The sequence below is a fragment of the Equus quagga genome, chromosome 7, assembly GCF_021613505.1.
Source record: "Equus quagga isolate Etosha38 chromosome 7, UCLA_HA_Equagga_1.0, whole genome shotgun sequence".
In the NCBI taxonomy this organism is placed as follows: Eukaryota; Metazoa; Chordata; class Mammalia; order Perissodactyla; family Equidae; genus Equus; species Equus quagga.
The window spans coordinates 3,905,109-3,926,072 of NC_060273.1; the positions used below are offsets into that span (position 1 = coordinate 3,905,109).

General features: G+C 47.7%; 1 protein-coding gene across 3 annotated transcripts in view; it reads left to right on the forward strand.

Annotated features, from left to right (window-relative positions):
- Nucleotides 1-17,226, forward strand: part of DNAJA3 (DnaJ heat shock protein family (Hsp40) member A3) — a 30,766-nt gene extending 13,540 nt beyond the window's left edge. Inside the window, exons 6-12 of one of the 3 annotated variants that reach the window (XM_046666932.1) lie at nucleotides 3,962-4,109; nucleotides 5,168-5,232; nucleotides 6,774-6,902; nucleotides 7,882-7,997; nucleotides 8,778-8,875; nucleotides 15,246-15,362; nucleotides 16,010-17,226. In XM_046666932.1, the coding sequence (XP_046522888.1) occupies nucleotides 3,962-4,109; nucleotides 5,168-5,232; nucleotides 6,774-6,902; nucleotides 7,882-7,997; nucleotides 8,778-8,875; nucleotides 15,246-15,349 (660 nt within the window). In that variant the 3' untranslated portion in view covers nucleotides 15,350-15,362; nucleotides 16,010-17,226. The remainder of the gene's footprint in view (nucleotides 1-3,961; nucleotides 4,110-5,167; nucleotides 5,233-6,773; nucleotides 6,903-7,881; nucleotides 7,998-8,777; nucleotides 8,876-15,245; nucleotides 15,363-16,009) is intronic. The other 2 variants (XM_046666934.1, XM_046666933.1) reach the window with 2 other exon arrangements.
- Nucleotides 17,227-20,964: the final 3,738 nt, after the last annotated feature.

Below are 20,964 nucleotides of genomic sequence, written 5' to 3' on the forward strand. Positions count from 1 at the left end.
TGTCCCATTTGCTTTGTCATTTCTGGTGTACATTTTTTAAGAGCAAGAACATTCTTTTATATAACCATGGTACAGTTGTCAAAATCAGGAAATTTAATGTTGATAGAATACCATTATCTGTACTTACTCAGATTTTTTCAAGTGTCCTTATAGTGTTCTTTTTTTTCCTGGTCCAGGATCCAGGCTGGGGTCTTGTGTGGTATTTGGTTGTCATATCCTTAGGCACCTTTAATCTTCTACAGTTTCTCAGCTTTTCTTTTTCTTTTCCGACCTTGACATTTTTAGGATTACAGGCTGGCTATTTTGTAGAATGTCCTTCATTTTGGGTTCATTTGATACTTCCTCATGATAAGATTCAGATTATGCATTTTTGGCAGAAATACCACAGGGGCTTGCTGTCCTTTTCAATGGATCATGTCAGAAGTCACAGGGTGTTGGTTTGTCCCGTTGGTGATGATGTTACATTGATCATCATCATTTAGTTAGGGTAGTTATTTTTCCCTTTGAAATTAGTAGGGAAATTGTGGTGAGTTACCTCGACACTATTAGAAATATCCTGATCCTCATCAAACTTTCACCCAATAGTTATAGCATCCATTGATCTTTCTTGTGTGAATCAGTTATTACTGACAGTTGCAAAATGGTGCTTTTCTGATTCCAGCATCCTTTCTACATTTATTAGTTGGCATTCTAGTGAAAGAAAGAACTTTCTCTTCTCCATTTATTTATTCATTCATTTATATCAGTATGAACTCATGGATGCATGTTTTATTCACTGGGCTATAATCAGAATAATTACTTACCTAGATGATCAGATTGTCCCTGACTTGGCCTGTGGAAGTCCCTTGCAGCTGGCTCCTGTATCCTTTTGACACGTCCCCATCATTCTTTCAGCACTTCCTTACTTTTTATCACAACAGGATGTTCTGGACTCAACTTGTACTTTCCCTGTCACTCCCTGGAACCAGCTGTTTCTCCAAGGAGTCTTGGTTCCTTTTAATGTCTACTGGGATTTAGAAACCAAGATCTGTGCTATAGGTGTGCTCATTGTACCTGGAGTGTCACTGCTTCTAAGCCCGCTCAGCAGACAGAGCTAGGTGTTTTTGTGTGTAGGCACATGTGCACACATATAGATATATATACCCATATCGATATCTGTTTCCACATTATTCATATTATAGATACATATACACACACACCTGTCCATCCACCCACCATCCATCCAACAAACCAATGAGTTCAGCCTGATAGTTCCACTTCCTTTCCAACGCCACAAGGTTATCTAGTCCTCTGCCTGTCCACATTTGAAACTTTTTTCTGGTGAAGAGAAATCTGGCTCTGATTATCCTCAATATGTTTACTCATTTGCTCAGTCCTGTGACACATGAAAAGTAGCTTCAGAACTGTTACTCATCCCGCTGCAAAAACCAGGCCTACTTACTGGCATTTGACAGTTAGTGTTCTTTTTATCTTTGCATTGAGAGTAAATAGTGAAAATACTGTGTTCAAAAGTATTTAAGTCACTTCTTTTTCTCTCTCTTCACTATGATTATATTGTTTGCTTGAAATGCAGTTAGATTTCTGTTGATCAGGTGTGTATTCCATTTAGATGGTTTCCTTTTTAAGGGGATTAGGAAGTTCTCCACCACCCACCTTTAAAATCAAATCATTGTTTGTGGTGTGTAGGACGTGGGGTAGGGGGGAAGTTGTCTCGAGTGCAGAAAAGCTTAAAAAAGGAGACAAAAGTCCCTGATAATTGCCCCACTGTTAGCATTTTAGTGTGTTTCCTGCCAGTTGTTGATTAGGAATGTTTTTGTTTTATAATTTTTAATTTTTAGTTTAATAGGTAATATATGCAAATCATTAAAAATTCAGCAGGTGCAAATTATAAACAGTGTAAAGTAAGTCTCTCTCCCATTCTTTTTTTTGTTTTAAGATTGGCCCTGAGCTAAAATCTATTGCTAATCTTTTTTTTTCCCTTCGTCTCCCCGAAGCACCCCAGTACATAATTGCATATTCTAGTTGGTGGTGGTTCTATTTCCGCTATGTGGGATGCCGCCTCAGCATGGCTTCATGAGCAGTGCTAGGTCCACACCCAGGATCTGAACCAGCGAAACCCTGGGCCCCCAAAGCAGAGCGTGAACTTAACCACTCAGCCATGGGGCCGGCCCCTCTGTCCTATTCTTGATTTTTAGCCTGAGTTCCACTCTCAAGCATCGTTCTGTCCTTGTAAATGTAGGCCTATGTATGCATGCACACATTTTTTTTTTTTGAGGAGGGTTAGCTGTGAGCTAACATCTGCTGCCAATCCTTCTCTTTTTGCTGAGGAAGATTGGTCCTGAGCTAACATCTGTGCCCACGTTCCTCTACTTTATACGTGGGACACCTGCCACAGCACACCTGCCACAGCATGGCTTGATAAGCGATGCATAGGTCTGCACCCGGCATCCAAACAGGTGAACCCTGGGCCGCCAAAGTGGAGCACATGAACTTAACTGCTGTGCCGCTGAGCTCGCCCCATGTGCACGTTTTTTTATACCAAGGGTAGAAGAGTACAGTTAGTACTATTTGTACCTTGATGTTTTATTTTTATATTTTGGAAATACTCTGTATATAGAGCTGCCTCAATCTTTTTATGGCCACAGAATTCCTTCATACAGATATGTCATTATTTATTTAGCCAGTTCCCTATTATTGGTTGCTTAGGTTGTTCTCATTTTTTGCTACTGTAGACAATGGATACCTTCGAATAACATCACTTCTCATATTCAGTTTTTGAATGTGCAGGTATCTATTATGTGTGAAGTTGAACATCTTTTCTAAGATTTGAGAACCATTGTTTTCCTTGACATCTCTTCAGTCTTTTATCCTTCTTTTTATTGGGTAATTGGTCTTTTCTTATTCATTTGTAGAAACTCTTTATAAATTAAGTAAATTAGTCTTTTGTCAGTGATTTTAGTTGTGTTTTTTCTAGTTTGTCTTTTGACTTTGAATATGTTTTTGCCCATGTATATAATTTTCAACAGTTGAGAATCATACATGTAATTTTCCCTCATTTACTATAAAAGCATTTTTCCATATCTTTGAATATTTTAAAACACTATTATTTTTTCCCACTGAGGAAGATTCTCCCTGAGCTAAATCTGTACCAGTCTTTCTCTATTTTGTATGTGGGTTGCCACCATGACATGGCTACTGACAAGTGGTGTAGGTCTGTGCCTGGGAACTGAACCTGGGCCACCAAACACTGAACTTAACCACTAGGCTACAAGGCTGGCCCCTTTAAAAATAATTTTTTTTTTAAGATTGGCACCTGAGCTACCATCTGTTGCCAATCTTTTTCTTTTTTTCTTCTTCTTCTTCCTCTCCCAAGAGACCCCCAGTACATAGTTGTATATTCTAGTTGTAGGTCCTTCTGGTTGTGCTGTGTGGGACACCACCTCAGCACGGCTTGATGAGCAGTGCCATGTCCCTGCCCAGGATCCGAATCACTGAAACCCTGGGCCACTGAATCGGAGTGTGTGAACTTAACTACTCGGCCACAGGGCTGGCCCCTAAACATGGTTTTTTTTTTTTGAGGAAGATTAGCTCTATTATTTATTTATTTATTTATTTATTTATTTATTTATTTATTTATTTGAGGAAGATCAGCCCTGAGCTAACATCTGCCAATCCTCTTTTTGCTGAGGAAGACTGGCCCTGAGCTAACATCCATGCCCATCTTCCTCTACTTTATATGTAGGATGCCTGCCACAGCGTGGCTTGCCAAGTGGTGCCATGTCTGCACCTGGGATCCAAACCGGTGAACCCCAGGCCGCCAAAGCGGAATGTGTGAACTTAACCTCTCCGCCACCGGGCCTGCCCCTGAAACATTTCTCTTGTGCACATTGTGGTCACAGAGCCTTGGCTGTCAGAGTTTACCTGTGTCTTCAGGGTCCCATTTTTCTTCTCCTTTTGTTAGGAAACCATAAATACAGGCCCTTTTGTGATGCGCTCCACATGTCGGAGGTGTGGTGGTCGAGGCTCCATCATCACTACTCCCTGTGTGGTCTGCAGAGGAGCGGGACAAGCCAAGCAGAAGAAGAAGGTGGTGATCCCTGTGCCTGCCGGTGGGTTCTGGGGTTCTTCCGTGCTCGGGGCTGGGAGTGCCAAGGTCCTTGTGTCCTCTGATTTGGCCGTTGTAAAAGCTGTGGTTAAGGCCCGGGAGCCCTGGACTAGAGGAGGAACTAGAATCTCCTTGCATTCTCCTTTGTGCCAGTCGTTAAAGTCTCCATAGCACGTTAGGGAGAAGGGGCCTGACTTGCCCACTCTTCCCAATGTGCGGTGAAGGAGCTCCTCCACGCCTCCGTCTTTAGTCCTTGAGGCCAGCATTATCCCCACTGCCGGCCCAGTCTGCACCCACCCACCCTTGGGCCCCAGGGCAGCCTGTGACTGCTGTCCCCCACTGGCCCCTTCCAGGGCGTTCTTTCCATGGGGCAGTCTGATCATGTAACTTGCCCTGTTGAAGATCCTGCACTGACTCTCAGTGCACTGAGAGGGGAGGTCTGCTCACCTCTCCAGCCTCTGTTCTTACCAGTCACCCCCTTGTTGCCTGCCGAGACTTTCACTAGCTCCTTGCACAGGCCATGCTGCATCCCAGAACACAGCCTTTGTGTGTGCCATTCCTGCATCTGAAACTCACTTTCTACCTTGTGTTCAGCGGGTTAACTGTTCTGGAGCTCCCAGCCCAGGTGTCACTTCCCCAGGGAAGCCTTCTGGAACCCTCCCACCCTCCCTGTTCCTTTGTCTGGAGTTGTGATCTTTTCCTGCTAAGAACACGTCTCCGTTTGTAATGACACATCTATTAGTGTTGTTGTTTGGTTAATACTCATCTCCCCTACCAGACTGTGCACTCCCTGAGGTACCACATGGAGCTGGTACAAGGCAGGCGCTCAGTAAACCTGAGTAAATGAACAGAGGTTCTCTTGTTCAGTTGTCAATTATTTTATGCTGCACCTTTGAAAACTTACACCTATTGCTGTCTTGGATAATTGCATTGTTCCTTGTTAAGAAGAAACAGAATGAGCAAGGAAGTTGGTGGGTTGTAAATGGGCCTAAGGTAAAAGAAAAATGCCTTGGGAGGTCCCAAAATAATTGTTCTCTTTTGAACTTTTGTTCTTACTTATAGGAGTCGAGGATGGCCAGACTGTGAGGATGCCTGTAGGAAAAAGAGAAATTTTCATCACATTCAGGGTAGGTGCTCTGCTTGCATAGCTTCTGTCAGCCCTTGCTGTCTTGGAGAGGGTACAGCTGAGGCTTCTCAGGAGGTCGGAGCTTCCCGGGGCATTTCTGGCCATCCTTGTTTCTAAGGGGAGCAGTGGCCACTTCATTGGGGTTATTAAACATGTGTTATGTCAAGCATTGGTGCTAGGTGTGGAGACAACAAAGTTGCCTCAGGATGTTTACAAGTTGGCAACATAGGACACATAAAAATACAGAACACATCTTGTGTTTTTATTGATGTATCAAGTTGTTGGTAGGGGCAGTCAGGGCCAAAGGTGCAGTTTTACCTGCTGTATACCGGGGCTGACGTGGTTTTCTGAGATTAGGGAAATGTTAAAGGAGATAGCGCCTTCTACTGGCAGTTCCACTAGGTAGCTACTCGAGGAAACCCCACAGGTGTAGCAGGCAGAGGCACAAGGTGCGTGTGACAGCCTTGTTCATGGTAGCAAGACACTGACGACAGCCTGCCGTCCTTTGAAAAGCAGTGGCTGAGTGACCCACACTGTGGTCATGGGGTACAAGAGCAGTCAAAAGGAGCCACACGTGTCAGTAGGAGACATCTTGAGACTTCTCAGTTACAGATGAGGGAGAGGGGGCAGATTGTCAGAGGATGCAAGGAGAGGAGACCATCTATATAAGGTCTTAAACCCTGTGAGAGGGTGTTATATATTATTTACGGACATGTAAATATTCAGTAAAAGTAAAAAGATGCTGTTAGGAGTGATAAATATTAAATTCACTGCAGTGGTTACTCTGGAGAGGTAAGGAGGAGGCGAGGAAACTTCACCTGCATTCAGAACGTTTTATTACCTAAGCTGGGTTGTGGATACACCATGCGTGTTGTTTACTTAGCAGTTTATACGTGTGTGAAGTATTTCGTAATTTAAAGCAAAGACGAAAGTAAAGTTAAGGGTGCATCTTCTAGACTTAAAAGTCAAAGACAGAGACAGCAAGCTGAAAGCCAATCTGTGAGAAGGGTTTTGTAGAGAATTCAGGTTCTCTTGCTATCTAATAACGGAGAAGGAAAAAAAGAAATCACTGAAAGGCAGAAAATGTCTTTTAGACGCAAAAAATGGTGCTTATAAAATCAGAATAATTACAGTGCTGCCAGTCTGTCATGAAGGTGGCTTCTGTCAAATGACTGTTTGGAAAATAAACTGTTTTTGCCTTTATATATGTATTATTCTGTGTTTTTCTATACTTTCTAGTAAAATAGGCTTTTTAAAAAATATTCCAAAAGTCAATTTTACTTTTTTATTTCCTTTCACAATTGAGTAGTTTGACCTGAGACTGGCACTTGCATTGCAGTATAGAAATGAATCTGACACGTAACCCAGGAGCCTGGGGTGGTGTCTGCTTTGGTGAAAGTACACTCTCTTCCGCAATGCTCTGCTCTAAGCACGGAGCAGTGTACCGCGTGTAGGCCCTGAGCTCGGGCTGCTGGACGTGGGGCTGATGTCCGGTTCAAGGACTCCCTGTGTGTCATCCCCCTCTCTCGTGTTTGGCTCTAGGTGCAGAAAAGCCCCGTGTTCCGGAGGGACGGCGCAGACATCCACTCCGACCTCTTTATTTCTATAGCGCAGGCTATTCTCGGGGGGACAGCCAGAGCCCAGGGCCTGTATGAGACCATCAACGTGACGGTAGGAGGGCGTGAGAATGGCGTTGTCACCCTCATAATTTGTTGTTCTTTTTTTCTGAAACAGGAAATGGCTGAGAAGTGGCTAGAACTTCTGAACAACCAGCATGTTGGGGATTCAGAGGAGACGGGGTTTTGGGGAGGGCAGGAAGAATGTTAGGCATTCCTCGGCTGTGAGCCACAAACTCTAGGCTTTCCATGTGTAATCACCATGGAAGACAATTCCTGGGTTGCATCCCCTTTTCTACCTATTAGGTCTTGGGAACTGTGCTGCAGCATGAAGCAGGTGTACCTTGCCCTGCTGTGAGCTCATCTGCACCTGTTCCCACTCCGGTGCCTGATTAGGGGAGCAGATGCCTTTGGTGCCTGAGTCACATCTCAGGCCACCCCTGATTTCAGTAGCAGCACAGAGGACAGCCTCCTGTGAGCTCAGTGTGCCTCTCACTCCCCACCTCTGGCTCTTCCCACCTCTGGGCCTTCCCGCCTCTGGGTCTTCCCGCCTCTGGGTCACACTGTCTCATTTGCCTAGGGCCTTCTCCAGCCTCTCAGGAGCCCTTTGCAGGCAGACGTGGGGGCATTAGGTCAACCTCTGCCTATAGAGGCAGGAGCCATGGATAGGTGTTTGGTGGACACTTCTTGGGACCATTCTCTGCTTCTCCAGGGTCCTGGAATCCAGCTCCCGTGGAGGGCCAGAGAGCAGCCTCAGCAGCACACCCCTGTGTTGGCTTTGTCTCCTCCCAGTTTTTACTCCATGCCTCCTCCTTTCTGCTTCCTGCACTCACTTCCCCAAACTACCTGCCCCCAAGTCCTCGTCACTCGGGGTGGACCCCAGCTTAGCCAGTTTCCATGTGGTTGTTGGGGGGCTTGGTCTAGAAACCCGATTGGGAGTTCTTTTCAAGGAGTAAGATTGTCTTCATGTAGTGAAGTGTTTTCATTGGGGCGACTGGAGACCAAGGCAAACCACAGACTTCCTTTCTTTGTAGATTCCCCCTGGGATTCAGACAGACCAGAAGATTCGGATGAGTGGGAAAGGCATCCCCCGGATTAACAGTTACGGTTATGGAGATCACTACATTCACATCAAGATAAGAGTTCCGAAGTAAGTGCCCACTCAGGCCGCTGCGAGGCAAGAGCTCTGCACTTTCATCCCCTGGGCGGGAGCAGTGGAGCTTGTTTCACCTGTGCGGAGCAGTGCTGTGTGGTGGTCCAGCACCACCAGACTGCCTGGCCCATTGTGGCTCTGCCACTGTGAGGGTTGAGGCTGGGCGGGTTCCTTCTCCCTTTAAGTTAAGTGTATCCTGTCTGAGTGGTCCGTCAGTAAAGTGGACATAATAAAAAAGGTTGACCTCATTGAGTTGGAGGGTTAAACGAATAATACATGGGGAATGCTTAGCTATTGCTGCTGTAGTTTATTATTATTATTTTTGCTGTCAGGGTGCTCACAGTCTGGTGGAAGAGACAGATCTATAACCAGATCATGGTGCATGATGTCTGTGTCCTCTGAGAGAAAGATCTGAGCAGAGAGCTGCAGGCATCCAGAACAGGGCATGCCCGACTCCCCTTGCGAGAACTGGATTTCTGGCACTCCTTTTAATTAGATAATTTCCTATACACATGCTTTTAAAAGCTTTTTTTTTTTAATTTACTTCCAGTGAACTGTTTAACATAGTTCCAGTGGCACTTTAAAACAACTTAGGGTATTGTAAGAGATTTTCTTTACTGAAGCTCTGAGGGTGTGGCTCTTGGCCTCAGGGTGTGCTCCCTGCCTGGGTCAGGGTCCCGCATTTCCCCGCTCACTGCATGGGGATTGACTGAGTCCATTTCCTTTAAAGAGCTGCCTAGTGGAAACACTTGGCCGCTGTCTGTGCTCGGTCCACAGGAGACTGACAAGCCGGCAGCAGAGCCTGATCCTGAGCTACGCCGAGGACGAGACTGACGTGGAGGGGACAGTGAACGGTGTCACCCAGACAAGCACTGGTAAGATGGCACAGCAGCTTGTGGGCGTCCAGTCAGTCCCTCAGAGGATGGGCGGTTTAGAAGCATCTTCGGGTTTCCACTTAGGGATCTTCACGGAGCCTCCAAAGAGCCCAGTAGAAAGCGGGTAGCTGTGGGCTAGGAATAGCTGAGTACCGGGTGAGCTCCAGAGTAAAGCTTCCCTTCCTTCCTCTGTGTGCGGCCCTGGTTGCTGAGGTTAGAGTACTGGAACACTTCCTGCTGGAGAGCAGCTGTTCTCCTGAGTTCTATCCTTGGTTCTGCCACTTGCCTTGTGACCTCTGGTACATGCCTGCCTGAGAGCTCCTCATAACAGCTTACGGAGAAGACAGATTGGAAGGCTTTCTGCATTCCTGACCCAGAGCGCTTCACGAAGATTACAGTGTCTTGTACACACTACTACTGCAGCAATGAAAAACCGCAGTGACGTGACTCCAAATCTGCCTGTCACAGCCGGTCTAACTTTGAATCCCTCTGGCAATGAGCAAATGCCGTATTTACCCAGAGCTCAGATGCCATGCTCTGTCTGTAGAGTGTAATTAAATATCAGCGATTTGATTCCGAAATGCCCACAGGCAGAAGCTTTGGCCACGGACACTGCAGCCGTAGCCCCTCTTCCCGTGGGAGGTGGGGGTGCTGTGCCGAGGAGACGCTGGCTCTCTGTTGGTTGGGACTCCTGCTCGGGTCAGAACAGGCTGTGCCCAGGGTGTCATTGGCTTCAGCTGCACACCAGGTTTCCTCCTTGTTGCATCATTTTGTTTTTGTCTGGGTCCTGGATGCTCCTCTTGTGCTCAGAGCTCGAATGGTATTAGATGAGTGTATGTTTCGTTAGGAGCAGGCGGTTGAAGCTGGGGGTGGGTTTCCCAGTGAAGTGGAGGGCTTGATCTTGGTGCCCCCAGGGTGGGGGTCCCAGCAGCAGCAGTGTTTGCTGAGCTCCTGTTGAGTCCGGGGGACCAAGTCCTCCGTGAAAAGGCAGCTGCCACAAATCCTGTCTGTAGCCTGACCAAGCATGGAATGGGCACTTATTTTAATTGTTTGGAGTATAGACTCTTTTCTTATTTTCTTGTTATAGCCCTTGAACTAAAAAGGAGTGGGAGTAGTTATTCCACGTAACTCTGTGCACCTCTGGCTTCTCCTTCCCAAACCCCAGGTATTCCCACAGTCACAGAGCACGTGGAAATTGTTCTGCAGACAGCGCTCAGCTGTTCTCCCACCTCCAGGGGAGCTTGAGGTCTGCCTGGGCTGAGCCCTGGGTGGAAACCTGGGCCTCGCTCACTATTTTGGAATGTTGGTGTTCTTTAAAGCCCTTCCTGATAGCTTAAACTGAGAGTTGATCACACAGTCAGCTTATGAGTGTCCTTAGAACCCTCATTATTTTCACGGTTCCTGTCCTTACCCTCTTCCTGCTTTCAGCCAGGATTTATTGGAAACTTCCTGTGTGCCAGACACTTTGCCAGTTCTTCCTTTTAAATTTTTATTGACATAATTTTGCTGAGTAAAGCTTAATTTTAATATATGATTTCTGAAAAGTTGTTTGTAAAGTGAATTGCGAATGCCAAATTATCTGTTTTTCCCACTCACTTCCATTGTCATTTCAGAGTTGTATTCCAATGGGAAATTTAGCTCCCAGACATAGTTTTTTAAATGGCATTTAAGAATTTTAGAATTGGCTTCAGAGAATGCACTGTCCGTCTGTGACCTAGGTGTGGTTAGGCCTCTCGTTATACTGTGAGGAAAGTTTCTTTTGCAATCCACATATGAAAATCTGACAGTACATACAATTCCCTTTCCTGACAACTTCACTACCAGTGGGTCCTGGTTATTTAAGTAGAGCCTGAATCTCTTGTATTTCAAACATTTAACACAACTTGCTAGCAGAAGCTGTCCTAGAAGCAGCTGTGTTCAGTTATCGGTGGTCCCTAGGAGACAGTGTGCTCAGGTCACTTTCTAATAGCCTCAAGTACGCGTGAGTAGAGTCATTCGAGACTGACGAGAGTCGCTGCGGGTGCTCGCTGCTTCCTGGGTCTTTGAAGACTTGCATTAATTACAGGAAAGGGTACCGGCAGGTGTTTGGAATAGATACAATTCTTCAGGAAAGTGATGTAGTTTTTCAGAGGGTTTAGTATCGCTTGTTTACTTTTTTCCCCTAATACAGTTGCTGAAAACCTTAAGGGCTGACCCTAGCTTCGTTCCCAGTCTGTGAACCAGAAAGACTGTGGCGTGCTCAGGGACTCAGCGCTCTTGGGGCTAAGCAAAAAGACACAGGGAACTGGGGCACTCTGAGGTTACTGTGTGATTTTTTTGAGTTAGAGACACACTGTGGCTCATTGTTTGTGTTTCTGGATCATCGTTACTTCTTGTGATAACACACGGATGTACGTTTAGCTCTAAGTTTAGAGACTTGTTCCTGAGCTCGTTATTTGGGGATTCCACCTGCCGTTTCTCTTCTCTAGCGTGTCTGACAGCGTTGACCATAGAGCCCTTTTGTGCACAGCAGAGGCAGAGCAAGATGAGGGAAAAGACATTTCAGTAGAACAAGACGCGCTCTGCTGGCTCAGCCTGCGCACGCAGATGGCTCAGGGAGACAGGCTGTGAGTGTGGGCCCGCACCTCCACCGTCAGGTGGGTCCAGTCCTCAGAAGTCAGATTCTGGAGTCCTGTCGGCCTCTGTTCCTTCAAACAAATGTTCATTTAGCGTTTGCTCCTTGCTAAGAAGTGACACACAGAGACAGGGTCGCTGCCCCCGTCCAGCTTACAGCATAACAGGAAGCCAGGGCAAGCACTGAACCCCCAAATAAGTGGTAGACCTTTCTTGTCACACTAGGTGTTTGCAACTGTGGAGAAAATGTTTTGGCCCAAAAAGGGGATACAATTCTTGGAATGAATGTTACCTGGGTATTCTTCCCCTGGCATCACCTTAGAAGGAGCCATCAAACAGTTCTGACCTGGAGTCCCTGCCTGTGGTGAGCTAGGATGTTTCCTCTTTGAATCCCCAGCACCTTGTGCAGCACCTGGCCCCAGACTGGCTCACAGTCAATGTTGGCTGGGTTTATTTGAATTCATTTTCCAACTGTTGGCTGGGAAGTGCTCTGAGGGAGAGAGAGAAATGAAACCCCTTCTCAGGAAAGCCGGGTGTGGTCTGATAGAGGAGTCCTACAGCCTCAGGTTCGACCTGGGTCTCTGGTTGGCTGAGCAGCCTCTTCAGCTGTGGTCACCCTCTGAAGGCACAGACTAGAAATGCTCGTGCAGTGCCAGCCCGTTCCGCTGGAGTGGACTTCCACCACAGAACGTTTCCTCTGTATGCTGAAGTGCAAAGGTCATGCACCAGCTATATGTAAAGCAGCTTTGGCAGTAAAGTGGTTGTGTTTGTGTCCTTCAATGAGACCAGAAGGCACCTGAGGGCCCAGGACATCCTGTGAGGACATGCCCCTCCTCCCACCCCCGGCTGGCAGAGTGAGCTGTCGATAGATTTTGTCATCTGTGTGCAGGGCTCACGGTTCATTCCTGACATTTTGTTCAGAATTTTAAGTTCAGTGCTTATATTATTGATGTCCCTGCCAGTGGGAGTCCCTACTACTTTTACCAAATTTAAAATAGAGGTAAGACCCTGTTCCTGGTGGTAGAGGGTGAGAAGAATTTCTGGGTCTGGGTCTGCGTTTTGTTGTTTTATTGATTTGTTGTGAATTGTTAACCTGCTAACCAGGTGCTTGTTGTGGCTCTCCCAGACTTTGGCCGCTGTGGCCATGGGGCAAAACCACTTCCTGCCCTCAGGTGACAAGGACAGCAGAGTCGGGGGAGGAGGGTGATGGCAGTGGCTGAATGTGACTAGTAGTTAAGAGCTTAGGTTCTGATGTCAGATGATTCAGGTCACAGCTCTGCCATTATTAGCTGTACAGCCTTAGGCAAATTACTTCACCTTTCTTAGCCTCAGTTTTCTCACCTGTAAACTGGGATAATAGCACCCACTTCATAGGGTTCTTTTTTTTTTTTTTTTTTTGAGGAAGACTAGCTCTGAGCTAACTTCTGTCGCCAATCCTCCTCTTTTTGCTGAGGAAGACTGGCACTGAGCTAACATCCATGCCCATCTTCCTCTAGTTTCTATGTGGGATGCCTACCACAGCATGGCTTGCCAAGCGGTGCCATGTCCGCACCTGGGATCTGAACTGGCGAACCCCAGGCCGCCAAGGTGGAACATGCGCACTTAACCGCTGCACCACTGGGCTGACCCCCCATAGGGTTCTTATATGGTTAAATGAGGTCACCTGGGTAAAGCATTTGGCTTCGTACCTAGCACATGTTAAAGCTCCATGAGTGCTAACTCACAGTGTGACACACACACACATACACACACACACACGAAGATTTGCTCTCCCCTTACCAAAGACATACCAAATTCTGTACTCTTGTTCTCCCTTGTCCAAGGAGGCCCAGGAGTGATGGGAAATTTCTGGTTTGTGGATTCCTTTGTGTTAGGAGTGTCCGTTTTTGTTACTTCAGTCTTGATGTAGGAAAGGGTGACATGAAGGACTAAGGGAAGGCGCATCTGGCCTCACAACCTGTGGCAGTGGTGCCTCTCCCGAGGGCCTCCCATGGTGACTCTGCAGTGCGTGGGTCCTCATCTGGGGAACCCTGGGAATCTGGGGTCATCTGGCCACCTTGGCTTTGGTGATTGCTCAGACCTCTGTTAGCATGTCCTTGTTTGGGGCTGCTACTATCTCTTTGAGGACATTCCTGAGCTCTGAGAGCATGCCAGGTCCAGAGGACTGCCCGGGGGGCTGTACCCAGGACCACCCACCCCAACTGGGGCCTGTTGCGCAGAGCTTTGGGCCTCTCACTGACAAATGCAGCTTAGACTAAGATCTTGGGGTGACCATTTTTCACTCTGCTCTGCACTGTACATGGCACATGTCTCCCCTAGCAGGTTAAAAATGTGCCCTACTGGGGCTGGCCTGGTGGTGCACTGGTTAAGTTTGCATGTTCCACTTTGGTGGCCTGGGGTTCGCCGGTTCGGATCCTGGGTGCAGACCTGTGCACCACTTGTCCAAGCCATGCTGTGGCAGGTGTCCCATATATAAAGTAGAGGAAGATGGTCATGGATGTTAGCTCAGGGCCAGTCTTCCTAAGCAAAAAGAGAAGGATTGGCAGCAGATGTTAGCTCAGGGCTAATCTTGCTCTTAAAAAAAAAAATATGCCCTACAATTTAAGATGTTGAGTATAGGTCCATAGTCTAATTCATAACAAAAGTTTTCCCCTTCTGCCTAGTGGTTAGCAGATCTTTAAAAAAACACATTTGTGCAGCAGAGTTGCTCTCGGTAGTTTCAGCCTGGGCCTTAAAGAAACAGCAGAGGGCTGGCCCCATGGCTGAGTGGTTAAGTTCGTGCACTCTGCTTCAGCGGCCCAGGGTTTCACTGGTTTGGATCCTGGGTGCAGACATGGCACCGCTCATCAAGCCATGCTGAGGCGGCATCCTACATGCCCCAACTAGAAGGATCCACAACTAAAAATACACAAGTATGTACTGGAGGGTTTGGGAGAAAAAGGAAAAATAACATCTTTTAAAAAAAAAACAGCAGCAGAGGAGCTTCCCGTCATCCAGAGTGTTTAGGGTTAGGTGCCCCTCAATGGGGAGAGTTTACCTGGCGACATAAGGCTCCTCCGCTGCCTTTGCTATAGATAAGAAGGGCCCGTGTCATGGGATTCCAAGAGGCAGCAGGTCCTCTGCCTGGGTGTCCTGGAGATCGTATGTGCACACGGATGGAGTGTGGAAGTTCGTCGGTTGGTTTTGGTGGGTGTTCTTCACCTTCCCAGAGCCAATGGCATGGTGGTTAAGAGCCTGAGCTTTGGGGTCCAACTGCTTGGGTTTAAACTTAGTTCTCCCTCCCATTTACCAGCTCTGTGACCTTAGGCAAGCCACCTAACCTCTCTGTGCATCTGTTTTTTGTTTTTTTCGTCTGTGAAATTTACCTGTAAGGTCATCCTACAGATTGAATGAACTAATGTGGAAGCTGTGTGGCCTGGCTTGGAAGAGAAGGCATCCTGCACTTACTTTATTTCTGTTAGAATTGTTAAGATAGAGACAGCTGGTCATTGTCCCTTTCTGTTTCTTGTTTCCCTCTGCTGGCCAGTGACTCAAACAGTGGGGGTACGCTCAGGCAGAGTGGCCTGTTTCTTCAGTCATCTGACAGACGAGGCAGCCTTGGCCAACCTGGGAGCGGCCCCCTCTCCTTTCAGGGTGGCGCTTTGTGGCTCCTTGAGTGGCAAGCCCCCGGGTGGCCAGGATGGGTAGGCGGGACCTGGGATGGGACGCATAGAGGTGTGCACCCTTGACCCCAGTTCTTTCTGCTGTTTGTGCCCAGGTGGCAGCACCACGGATAGCTCCGCAGGAGGCAAGGCTAGGCCCGAGGCTGGGGAGGACAAGGAGGGATTCCTTTCCAAACTTAAGAAAATGTTTACCTCCTGATAGCCCAGCCGAGGTAGGAAAACCCTTGAGGTTCCTTCCCCCTTTGTTTCCTTCTCTGAACTAATCCCTATTTTCCCTCACTTTAACCACTGTCGTGCTCCCTGGCCCCTCAAAGTTGGAAGAGGTGCCAGTCTCGGGCATGGTGTATCTGGCTCCCTCGGAGCCAAGCCTCAGCCTGTGGAGACAGCTGCATTAGGGTAATGCGGCAGTCAGCCAGTAGTGTAGGGCTGAACCAGACCGCACCGGCCGGCCTTCTGCTGTGTCCACATCCTGGAGAGGTTGCACTGGGGGGCTGCTTCACAGCCCTCCTTCCACCAGCTCCCAGGGGGCTCTGCATCCAGCAGTGGTGAGGACCAGGTTGCCCACGGTCACAGAGGGCGAGTAGAGCCAGGCCTAGAACTCAGATCTCCGCAACCTGCCACCTATTTCTTAGTGCCCTGTCCTGCCTGGGAGGTGCAGGGCTCTGTAAACCTTGGGGTGGGGGCTGCTGGGAGTTGTACTTGCTCACTGTAGTGTCTCGGGACCCACTTTTTACTTGTGCTGGTGTCTGGTGGCTGGGCTCCTGGCACAGCTTCTTCTCAGTGATGGCAGAGGCTCACACACAGACATATGTTCCTCCTGTGATGCCAGTGAAATGTCACCGCTTGTGTCTTGGCTCAGGAAAACGGTCCACTGGAAACTAGGTCTGGAGCAGCTGCCCCTCCTTGGAGCCAAGGCATCTTGGAGACAGGAGGATTCCAGAGCAGCAGCACCAAGCCCCTGCCTGCAGAGGCCCTCTGGACTGCCTTGGCAACAACAAAATCATGTGACGACACGCCTCTCCACGCAACTCTCACGGTGGACAGCCCTAGGCGGTAAGGTGTAGCATGCCTAAGGGCTGCTAGAAGTCTCCTGTCCATGGCTCAGGCAGAGTAAGACAGCTGGAAACTTCTTGCAGAGCCAAAACTCTATCTGGAATCGACTGTGGTGGAGATCTTAGATAAAGAATTAAAGGCCATGCTTACAGCTTAAAAATGAAGCCTTAAGCTGCACCGAGTCATGAAGTGATTAATTTCCCTCTCATCAACCCTCCGGGAGGTTCCAGAATGAGTTTTTCCTGACAGATTGTCTTTTCCGGGAACCTGGGGCTTGTATGTCCCACCGTCATCCACCTCTCAGCAGGGGCATCCCTTGCTCTTCTTGGAATTTGTTTTAATCCTCAAAGGTACCAAGCAGCTGGAACATGGGGGCTTTGGGGCCTGGGGAGACATGTATGAAGAGGGTGCCTGGAGATGCCACTCCTGACCACATGGGCTGGGATCTTGTCAGGATGGACAGTCCTTCCTCCCACCCCCGCAGGGTGGCCTCTTAGCCCTGACTAGAGTTCTGTTGTTCTAAGTCAGGTGTGAGTGGGGCTCCTGCCCTTCTTGGGACCTCAGCCATCTGTGGCCGCAGCCTGGGGCAGACTAATGGCCTGGTTAACCCAGAGCCCTGCCCCCGCTGCCAGCCAGGGGCTTGGTTCCCCCTGTTCTCATTGTTGACATCTGTTTTCAGAAGTGTGTTTAAATTATTCAGTGCTAAGAATCATTGTCTTTTCCCATATAAATGTTTGTTCAGCAAAGGAAAGCACAGTCGAAGCAGTTGAAGGCTCTCCACTGTCCAGCCAGAGCAAAACATACTGTTTCCCCAGCCTCGGCCTGTAGGATGTGTTCCATGTTTCCAGATCCTCCCACGGTGGTAAGACAGGTTAATGGAGAACACTTCTGAATAGTTTCCTTTTGGTTTTCCTTCATAATTTACTAAAATAAAGCATCTGTTAGTCTGATTTAAGAATGTAAAATGATTCTGTATCAATGTAAATAAGGTGATCTACTGCAAAAAGATATTTAAAACCTAAATTGTGGTCATTCTTTCTTTGAAAGAGTAGAAACAGCTTTCTTCGGGTTGCTAAGCATGGGGGTTCCTAAGCATGGGGGTTCCTGGTGTTCATCTACAGATCGGGCCGCCCCACGTGCTGCTGGCCTTCCTGGGGCCAGCTGCAGAGGCAGTCAGCCTTCTGCACGGACTCATTCCTGCCCAAGAGCACACGCACACTGACGGAGGCTGGTGCTCTGACCAGCGCTCACCCTTTCCGGCTCAGTTTCCGGCTCAGCACAAACGATGTGATTTGAATGAATGTTCTAGGATTTGGTGTGTTGCTTTTTCTTTGGGAGCCTGCGCCATGAGTGATGTGCTGTGCAACCTTGTTATTACCTCCCTCACTGGGTTTTTTTTTCTTCCATTTATTTTCAGAGGAACATTAAGGTATATTTTTACGTTAAAATTGTTGCTTATTGTAGTTGAACTAGTCTGGCTCCCTGCAGAGCCTGTCTCGCAAAAGCCTTGATGCTGTCACAGCTGGAGTGGCGAGCACAGAGCTCGGTGCCCCCTCGGGGTCCTGGGCAGAGCAGGTTGAAGTGGGAGAGCACTCAGGGGGTTGGGTGAAGAGGTTGGGAAGGACCAGATGGGCAAGAACGGGGCTCAGCAGTGACTTCCCACCACTTTCCATACTTTCCCTTCATTCAGCAACATCTGTATAATGAACGGTGCACCCTGAGTGGGGGCCTGGCTCGACCCTCGATCCTGGGCACAGCAGTGGGGAGCTAGATGGCTTCTTTCCTGGCAGCTTAGGTTTCCTTCCTGGAGAAGTCAACCCAAGTCCCATTCCTGTCCTGTGTTAAAAGCAGAAGTTGGGAAGATTTTGAAAGAGAAAGGTGGATTTTCTTGCGAGCGAGGCACCATTACTGCTGTGCTGAGGTGTCCTTTCCTGGGTGGACGGAAGGTGGCAGTGCAACAGCTGTAGAATCAAGCCCTACTCAAGCCTGGGATTATTCCCACAGGTGGCTCCTCAGGCATTTGTCACCAGACTGCTTTGCAGCCTCTGAGTTAGGAGCGTGAGATGAGGCATTTAAGAATACAAAAAAGTATCTCTGGGCCCCTGGGCCTTTGGGGATTGAGAGGAGGGGAAGGGAGACGGGTGCTCAGCATTTGCAGAACTATCAGGGAGGGTGGGCTAGGGATGGCGCAGTCACATGTGGATGGGGCCGACTTGGCCCTGGACCTTGGCTCCCTCCTGGCCTGTAGGTCTCTGCTCTGATTTGTTTCCAACCTGAGCTACCCTTCTCCTCAGGCCTTTGGGTTCTGGTGGCTGGTCTTGCTTCCTTCCCTGTCACGAAAAGCCCCTTCAACGTACAAGAATCCTCTCCAGTCCCATAAGCCTCCCGGCTCCCTTGCATCCAGGGACCACCCCTGCCCTTCGCTCTGCTCTGCGACGCTGGAGCCCATCACTGAACACTGAGTTATACGAGCAGTCACGGCTTTTGCAGAAGGCACGTTTTAGCGCTGTTGTATGTTAATAAACACTATGAAATCCACACTTTGTATCTGTTCTTTTTCCCAATAATTTTATTGAGATAATGGTTTATAACATTGTGTAGTTTCAGGTGTACATTATTATTTATCAATTTCTGAATATATGTCATCGTGCTCACTACCAGTCGTCTAATTTTTGTCCGTCACCGTACATATGTGCCCCTTTAACCCGTTTTGCCCACCCCCACACACTTTATATCTTTTAACCAAAAGTTCTGCTTATTTGGCTTGATCCTCGTGAAGGAGGATCACAAATGGGCCAGTCAGAAACTTTACATAAAAAAGGGAAGTGGGTCCAAAGTCAGGTGCCAAGGGCACTGACTGACTGATCTGCAGCCTCGTTGCCCAAGAGACAGTAGGGAGTGGTAGAGACTGGCTCCCCTGTCTAAAGGAGACTGCTGCTCTTCAGCTCTAGCCAAGAGGGCTACACAGGAAGTCAGAGCCAGCGCTGCCAGATCTTCTGGTGCTTTCCAAGAGAAGCTGGGCATTTAGATTTTCATGTGGGGATTTCAGTTACCTCATTTTTTGGGTAACAGCTTTATTGAGATATAATTTACCTACCATACAATTCACCCACTTAAAGTGTGTAATTCAGTGGTTTTAGCTTAAGGTTTTGTAACCATCACCACAATCAATTTTGGAACATTTTTATCATCCCACAAAGAAACCCCATGTCTATTAGCAGTTACTCCCCATTTCCCCCTAAACTCCCTCATTCTCTGGCTACCATGAATCTACTTCCTGTCCCTATAGATTTGCCTATTGTGCACATTTCAAATAAATGGAATCATACAGTACGTGGCCTTTTGTGGTTCTTTCTGGCTTCTTTCATTTAGCATAATGTTTTAAGGTTCATCCATGTAGCCTGTATGAGCGCTTGCTTTTTTTTTTATGAGGCAGAGTGGCCCTAAGGTAACATCTGTGCCTATCATCCTCTATTTTGTATGTGGGATGCAGCCACAGCATGGCTTGATGAGCAGTGTGTAGGTCTCTGCCTGGGATCCAAACCCTCGAACTCTGGGCCACTGAAGTGGAACATGAGAACTTAACCACTACACCACCAGGCTGGCCCCTATGAACACTTACTTTTTTATGGCTGAATAATATTCCATTATATGGATAGATTATTTTTATCCATTCACTCATTGATAGACATTTGGGTTATTTCCACTTTTTGGCTGTTGTCAATAATGTTGCTGTATGGGGTGGCCCAGTGGCACAGTGGTTAAGTGTGCACATTCCACTTTGGCGTCCTGGGGTTTGCCAGTTTAGATCCCGGGTGCGGACATGGCACTCCCTGGCAAGCCATGCTGTGGTAGGCGTCCCACATACAAAATAAAGGAAGATGGGCATGAATGTTAGCCCAGGGCCAGTCTTCCTCAGCAAAAAGAGGACTGCAGCAGATGTTAGCTCAGGGCTAATCTTCCTCAAAAAAAGAGAAAAAATGTTGCTGTGAATGTTGTCTCATTTTAAAATGTTGGCAGCTACTTAAATGAGGTACTCAGAATAGTCTAGCTCAGCGAGTATAGCTGCCACGTGCCAGAGGAGGGGGAATGGGGAGTTAGTGTTTAATGGGGACAGAGTTTCAGTTTGGAAAGATGAAAAAGTTCTGGAGAGGATGGTGGTGAATGTACTTAATGCTGCTGCACTATACACTTAAAAATGGTTAAAATGGGAAATTTTATGTTCTGTATATTTTACCCAAGTTTAAAAAAAGTAAAAATAAATGTTGGCAGCTCACATATTTCAGGGACCAAATTTCAGAAGATGAGGCACATGAGGTGCATCTGACTGGGATGGTGTGCTGGGAGTCATCCCCTCCATGTGGCGCTGGACCGGACTCCCCAGCACTCTGTGCTGTGTGACCCACACGTGCTTCTTCCTGTAGTGATGTGTTGGGACAGGAGCACCTGGGGCAGGCAGGACACCTTGATTTCGGTGCGGTGGGCAAAGGGCCTTTCTTTCCAGTCACACTTGGTTATCACCAAGAGATAAGGAAAGGAAAGTGGGTGGACAGGAATGTCTATTACAAGTAAATTGGTTTAAAATACTAGGATTGTTGTCTTTTTAATAGACTATTTTTTAGATTTACAGCAAAATTGAGAGGAAGGTGCAGAGATTTCCCATATACCCCCTGCCCCAACACATGCATAACCGATGAACCTACACTGACTCGTCATCATCACCCAAAGTCCACAGATTAATGAGGGTTCGCCCTTGGTGCT